Source organism: Sinocyclocheilus anshuiensis, unplaced genomic scaffold, assembly GCF_001515605.1.
Source record: "Sinocyclocheilus anshuiensis isolate Anshui unplaced genomic scaffold, SAMN03320099.WGS_v1.1 scaffold1755, whole genome shotgun sequence".
NCBI lineage: Eukaryota > Metazoa > Chordata > Actinopteri > Cypriniformes > Cyprinidae > Sinocyclocheilus > Sinocyclocheilus anshuiensis.
In genome coordinates, this window is record NW_015551087.1 from 172,521 (window position 1) to 180,295 (window position 7,775).

General features: G+C 37.0%; 1 protein-coding gene across 2 annotated transcripts in view; it reads left to right on the plus strand.

Annotated features, from left to right (window-relative positions):
- plcd3b (phospholipase C, delta 3b) overlaps positions 1-7,775 on the plus strand; it is a 102,348-nt gene that overhangs the window by 70,273 nt on the left and 24,300 nt on the right. For both annotated transcript variants that reach the window (XM_016452629.1, XM_016452630.1), the window contains one exon: positions 6,507-6,629. In XM_016452629.1, coding sequence (XP_016308115.1) covers positions 6,507-6,629 — 123 coding nt within the window. The remainder of the gene's footprint in view (positions 1-6,506; positions 6,630-7,775) is intronic.

The window sequence follows — 7,775 nt, forward strand, 5'->3', positions numbered from 1 at the left end:
CTGTGTGCATTGAATTTATTTAATACACGAGTTTCACAATTTGAGTTGAATTACTGAAATAAATGAACTTTTCCACGAAATTCTAATTTATTGAGATGCACCTGTACAGTGTGATTTCTGGTGAATTGTATTAAAACCAGTTAGTCAGTTTGACCCACAAACATCATACAAATGGTTAATAATTTGAATATGTGGGTAATGTGCAACAATTAAAAAAAAAAAAAAAACTTAGATTTAATGATTGAGATTTAATGATAGCCACTAAACTAGGAAATATGCCATTTGTTTTCATTTGAAACCTGGTCACCTTACATTAAAATGCAACAATTTTGTCCATTAAAAATTAGTAATATTGTCATTATCACAACAGGCATTACAGCTGAAGACTTCTTCTCCAGCAGATCATTGGGTGCTTCTCAATATCCCTCCTCGTTTCCTCACTCCTCCTTCCTCCATCCTATGACCCAGAAACCGATCCAGCTCAGCCATCTTGTATAGGACATCTCAATTCTCTTAATTGCATAGCGAGAAGGCGAGGATCGAGGAGTGAGGAGGCTTCCTGAGGAGTCATGAGCGAGGATACACATGTGTATCCTATGCGGAAGTCTTTTTCGACAAAAAAACCTGACACATAAATTCTCTTCCCCTTCACATCTGTTGTAATAATTTTAATTTATATTTTACCTTTGCAGTTTAAATAAACCATACATGTCATATACTTCAAACAAGGCATCTTGCTTTATTAATATGTATTATGAATATATTAAATAACAAACTTTAACAACTTAAGGGCAGATCCCTTTAGCGCAGCTGATGACGCTTTGAAGCTCCTGAAGGGGTGGAGCTAAGACGCGAGGAAAGGAAACGAGGATGCACAAATAAGAATTGAGAAGCACCCAGGGTTGTGAAAGGGTTACTCTCTAGAACATCAGAGTGTGAAACAGGGTGCTTCTCAATATCCCTCCTAATATTTCCTCACTCCTCCAGTTAAGGCTAGAAGGGATACGCAAAAAACTACTGGGTATGCACACAACAATATAGCGTAATTTTTCTCACACTGTACAACAATAATTACTATTTTTGCATTGTTGTAAGGGGTAGGTTTAGGGTTGGGTTAGGTGTAGACATTAATAAAACACAATCTAATAGTTAGAAAATTTAATTTATTGTTAGCTTCTGGTTTTTGCTGTATCCCTTCTATCCACAACCCGCTCCTCCGTCCTCCATCCTATGACCCGGAAACCGATTGAGCTCAGCCATTTTGTAGGACAACTCAATTCTCTCGAGGAGTGAGGAGGCTTCCTGAGGAGTCATGAGCGAGGATACACAGGTGTATACTTTGTGGAAGTGTTGTATCGACTAAACGTGACGCACGTATAAATTCTCCCCCCCTTCACATCTGTTGTAATAATCTTAATTTATATTTTACCTTTAAAGTTTAAATAAACCAAACATGTCATATATTTCAAACTGGCCATTTTGCTTTATTAATATTTATTTTGAATGTCTTAAATAAACTTTAACAACATAAGGGCAGATCCCTTTAGCGCAGCTGATGACGCTTTGAAGTGACGCTAAAGGAGGCGAGGATATATCATTTCACTTGATTCAATTCCTCCAGCCTTGTGTCTTTTCCTTGTGTCCTTCCCTCGCATCCTGAAGGGGTGGAGCGAAGATGTGAGGAAAGGAAACGAGGATGCTCAAATAAGAATTGAGAAGCACCCAGAGGTTTATCCTTTGCGGAATTGTTTTTCATCGAAAAACCTGACGCACGTATAAATTCTCCTCCCCCTTCACATCTGTTGTAATAATTTAAATTTATATTTTACCTTTGCAGTTTAAATAAACCATACATGTCATATATTTTAAACAGGGTATCTTGCTTTATTAATATTTATTATGAATGTCTTAAATAACAAACTTTAACAACATAAGGGCAGATACCTTTAGCACAGCTGATGACGCTTTGAAGTGACGCTAAAGGTAGCGAGGATATGTAGGCTGCATCCGAAAACTTAGGCAGCTGACTTGCTGCCTTGCTGCCGTATGAGGCAATGACTTTGCAGGCAGCGTTTTTGCACGAAGGCACCTCATAAAAACTGATTTTGGCCAGGCTTCTGAGGCAGTGTAACGGTTTAATGATCTACAACAAAATAGAACACGTTTTGGTGATAACTAAACAAATATTTAATTACTATAATACTGATTTCTCGCTAGAAAAAAACATCAAAAGTGAAAAAAGTTAGTCAGAAATATACATTTACACACAAACTGACCACCAAACGCAACTTTCAGATGCCATCTTTATTTTTTAGCTCAACCGTCATGGAATGGAACGCACAGGATTGTGGGATATCAAAGGCAGCGAAGGATACATCTATGGGAACCTGGGAAGGACACAAGGAAAAGATACGAGGATGGAGGAATTGAATCAAGTGAAATTATATATCCTCGCTATATGATATATTATATATGATATATTACGCTAAATTATATATCCTCCATTCTCGCGTCTTTTCCTTGTGTCCTTCCCTCACATCCTGAAGGTGTGGAGTTGAGATGCGAGGAAAGGAAACAAGGATGCACAAATAAGAATTGAGAAGCACACACACACACACACACACACACACACACAGAGAGAACAATATATAAAACTTTGGTAACACTTTACAAAAAGGTTTCCTTTGTTAACATGAACTATATTAGTTAACATTAACAATATTTATATAGCATTTATGAATCTTATTTAATATTATGTTTACAATTTACTAATACATTATTAACTAAAATTTAAAATTGTAGCTGTTTACATTAGTTAATGTTCCATTTACTAACATGGACATTTTTATTAACTAACATTAACAAAGATGAATAAATACTGTAAAAAATATATCGTTCATTTTTAGTTCATTAGCATTAACTTATTAAAAAAATTAAACCTTATTGTAAAATGTTACCACAACTTTGAATGATCTATAAGCATTTGTGAAATCATTACATATAAATTGCCAGTACAGTATATTAACTTATTCTATGTATTTGTTTGTCAATCTAACTATTGCAAACATAGCAGTAAGAGGATTAGGCTAGTGGACAACATTAGTATTACAGCCTGAAATGTCAGCTGAAATGTCTAATAGTTTTTAATTTTCTTTTAGCCATAGAGCATTGTAAATTAATGAAACTAAACATGTTTCCTAAAAATGACAGATATAAAAATTACTTGTTCTCCATATGTAAAAAGTTTAGATGAGTTTGGATAATACACTTTAAAGATATAAGAAAAATACTGTTTCCTTTTTTACTGTCACTTTAATACATCACCATGGCAAGAACCATTCAAGATATACAAAATCCATTTGCAATTTAGCATCTTCAGTATCTTGGCATCATGTTGACAAAGTTTGGTGTGAATTGCATGATTCTCCTAGGAGGAGTATGCATTAATCCACAGCCTGCTTTTTCCAAAAATCCACATTCAAACCAAAATAGCCGACTTCCTGTTGGTTGTAGCTAATGACTGTAAATTAGAAAGTTGTCCAGCTTGATGAGAACAATATATGTACCAAGTTTTGTGACTGTAGATAAAACTAAATCCCTCACTTTTGTCAAAAGGTGGCACTATAGAGTGCCTCCTCCAGACCCATTTATGAGCTTTGCCAGTGTCTAACGGTCGATAACTCTGATGTGTGTGTCAAGTTTCATTCAATTCTAAGCATGTTAAATTACTCAAAAACACCCCCCAAAAATGTTAGTTTGTTAGTCAAAAAAGTTTGACTCGTTGCCATGGAAACAGTTTTTAAGATATCAAGATTCCCTTCACAGTTTTACATTGGCCGTGATTTGACATTATTGTGATGAAGCTTGAAGCAAATTGGGTAAATATAAGATGACAATTTCAAAGTGTTTTAAAAAGTCAAGTCAAGTCACTTTTATTTGTATAGCGATTTATACAATACTGATTGTGTCAAAGCAGCTTTACAGTGTCAAACAGGAAAATAGTTTGTCAATAATGCAAGAAGACAATAACAAAGATTCATTTTTCCATATAAAGTAAGTTCATTGATGACCGAGTGGCAAGGAACCAAAACTCCCTTGGTGACAGAAATGGAGAAAAAGTAACATACTTCCTGCTACCAGCTGGTGGCGCTATGACTCACAATAGTCTCATCTATATGATCATCATACAATGAACAAACTGCTAAAGTTTGATCCAAATCAGACCCTGTATGGCAAAGTTATTAGACACTTCCTGTTTCTCATTTCTTGACATAAATTTGTTGCTTCACCACGGCCAAACCATTTGAGATATCAAAAAACCCGTCGCAATTTAGCATCCCCAATGTCTTGAGATCATGTTGACTGAGTTTGGTGGTAATCGGTTGAAAACCTTAGGAGGAGTATTGCAAATTCCAGAGCATGTGTTTTTCACAAAACCCTGCTGACTTCCTGTTGGGTGGAGCTAATGACATGCAGTATGAAAGTTGTTTGGTTCGATGAAATCTATATGTGTACCGAGTTTCATATGTATATGTGCAAATATGCATGAGATATTGCCCTCCACAATCCAGGGGGCGCTATAGAGCCCCTCTGCCATGCCCGTGTACCAGTCTCTGCCCAGCTCTAATGGCTGCGGATTCCAAGGTGTGTGCCAATTTTTTGAGCAGGTTAAGGGCTCCAAAACCTTGATGAAAAATAGTAAAGAAGAAGAATAATCCTAAGGAAAATAATAGGGGCCTTTGCCACTATGGGCTTGGGCCCTAATAATAATAAAAAAGAGCAATTACAAGAGGGTCCTTGAACCGCGGTGCTCGGGCCCTAATGAACTAAACAAACATGAGAAAACAAACGCTAAGGCATCAAGAGCATACCATAATTCTTCTTTTCCGTGGTTAATTGAAGAATTAAGAAACTCAAAGAAACTATGTAGGAAGGCAGAACGAAAGTGGAAAAAGGATAAACTCAGTGTCTCCCTTGCTTCTTTAAAAAATCTGATGTACACTGATGTACACAAAGAAGCAAGGAACACTTATTTTTCAGACCTGGTTACTAAAATAGGACATAATCCCAGAATACTTTTTAAAAGCATTCATTTTATCATAGGTCCTCTGCCCAGGCAGCCAGTTGAATTTACTCCAGAGAATTGTGACGCTTTTTTGAATTACTTTTATAATAAAATAGTGGAGATTTAGGCAGCAGTTTAACACTGATTTCAGAGAACATGATGTTGACTCCTGTCCACCTTCAACATTAGCGCATTGTAAACATGCCACCGTTTAACCATTATTAAAGAAGGCCTCTCTAGACCCCTCTAATTTAAGTAATTTTAGACCCATCTCTAAGTTGCCATTTTTATCAAAGATTTTAGAAAAAGTTGTGTCCATGCAACTGACTTCTTTTATGAAAAAAAAAATCAGTCCCAACATAGCACTGAAACTGCTCTTGGTAAGGTCACTAATGACCTACTGCTTGCAGCCGATACTGTCTTGTACTCCATTTTAATTCTTCTTGACCTCAGCTCAGCCTTTGACACAGTGGACCATAATATCTTGATAAACCGTCTAAAGACTTGTGTTGGTATCAGAGATGTAGCTCTGGATTGGTATATCTCTTATTTGTCTATCATGTCCTTTTCTGTAGTGCTTGGAGATGCCTCCTCCTCTCATGCTCCTCTATTTTGTGGGGTCCCTCATGGATCTACTTTCAAATTATGCGTAGTTATGACATTGATTTCCACTGCTATGCAGATGTTACACATTTGTATATCCCGATAAAGCCTGGTATTATTGATACATCCCATATTATGTCCGGCTTCAGCGAGATTAAAAATTGGATTTAAAAATATTTTCTGTAGTTGAATGACTCCAAGTCAGAGGTGCTTATAATTACCCCAGTAGAAGTAGCATTAATAATCTCTCCTCTAGTCTGGGTGCCTTATCTAATAATAATTATCTAATAATGTTCAAAAAGATGCCCACGACCTAGGTGTAATTTTTGACTCTGAACTGTCCTTCAATGCCCAGGTGACCAAAATGGTGCAGTCTTGCTTTGCACAACTGAGGCAGCTAACAAAGATTAAGCCATTTCTTTCTTTTGCAGATTTAGAAAAGGTCATTCATGTTTTTATCTCCTCCAGACTTGATTATTGTAATGTACTGTATTCTGGTATTAGCAGGCGAAACCTCCAAAGACTGCAGCTGATTCAAAATGCCGCTGCTAGGCTTTTAACACGTACTAAGAAAAGTGACCACATTACACAGATTCTTGCTGCTCTTCACTGGTTGCCTGTGAGTTTTAGAATTGGTTTTAAGATATTACTGCTTGTTTTTAAAGCCTTGAAGGGTCAGGCTCCTGCCTATATTTGTGATTTGTTAACTCCTCATGAGCCTGATCGCTGTTTGAGATTGTCTGGTAGGGCCCTATTAATGGTTCCAATTGAAATTGTACTATAATACTGAAATAAAAAATTGTGGTGTGTAAAAATTGTGGCCTTCTCTTTCTGGCAGGACCTAAAAGGGAAGATCTTGATAAAAGCAAAGAAGATCAAAATGGAGCAGGACAGCTCCAGCTCTGACTCAAGCTCCTCAGATGATGAATCTAAAACTGAAAGCAAACCTAAAGCATGGAAGGTCAGTGTATATCTTTGTACATCATGCTTTTGTATTTTCTAAAGCAGGGGTTCCCAAACCTGTTCCTGGAGATATATTTTCCTGCAAAGTTCAGCTCCAACCCTTATCAAACACAAGTTAGTCAGCTAGTTAAAGGATTAGTTCACTTCCAGAATAAACATTTCCTGATAATTTACTCATCCATGTCATCCAAGATATTCTTTCTGATCAAGATGTCTTTCTGTCTTCAGTCGAAAAGAAGGTGCTCAATGGTTTGAACGTCCAAATTGCAGTTCCAATGCAGCTTCAAAGGGCTCTACGCGATCCCAGCTGAGGATTAAGGGTCTTATCTAGCGAAATGATTGGTCAATTTATATATATATATATATATATATATTAGGGGTGTAACGGTTCACAGAAGTCACGGTTCGGTATGTACCCCGGTTTTGTGGTCACGGTTCGATGTGAGTTCGGTTTATTTATTTTGAACAGACAGTAATGCTACATGTAGCATGAGCAGTTGTTTTTGATTATTTTAATTAGATTGTACAATTTCAAGATTTAAAGCAAAAACAGAACTTTTGATTTGAGAAATGATGCTACATAAGACACCTGCACAAAATAAAACAGCAGACGTACCGAATGAAAATGACAGCAGGTGGCGCTTATGGAACAGCAGTGATACAGCTTTTCATTGGGCATTATATGGAGGTAAGAGGAAAAGAAAATGCCATCGAAACATTTCTGGAGACGGTCAGTTCCTCTCAAAGATACATTCATATAAACCCTCACATATTTGTCTTCCTGTATTTCATGCATCGCAAACAGTGAGCTTGATCTGCCGGGTACAGTACTTTCTCCTCTTTACAGACTTCATAAAAAATCCACACAAATTACATTTGGGGAAATGATGGCAATGCAGTTTGTGTGCAATTCTGGAATAGAGATCGGCCAAAATAAAACTAAAAACTGGTTCCGATTTACAGCCAGTCGAACAGTGCATCTCTAGAACCCCAAACTTTCCCACACTGCTGATTTAAAACAAGCAGGCAGTTCTTCGAGCTCTTGCGTGGTGTCTGAACTTGCCATTCTTGTTTTGGATTGTTGTGTAGATCGTCTCTTCTTATGCTCTTTCCTGTTGTCAAGTTCCTTTGAAAGTCAGCAGGA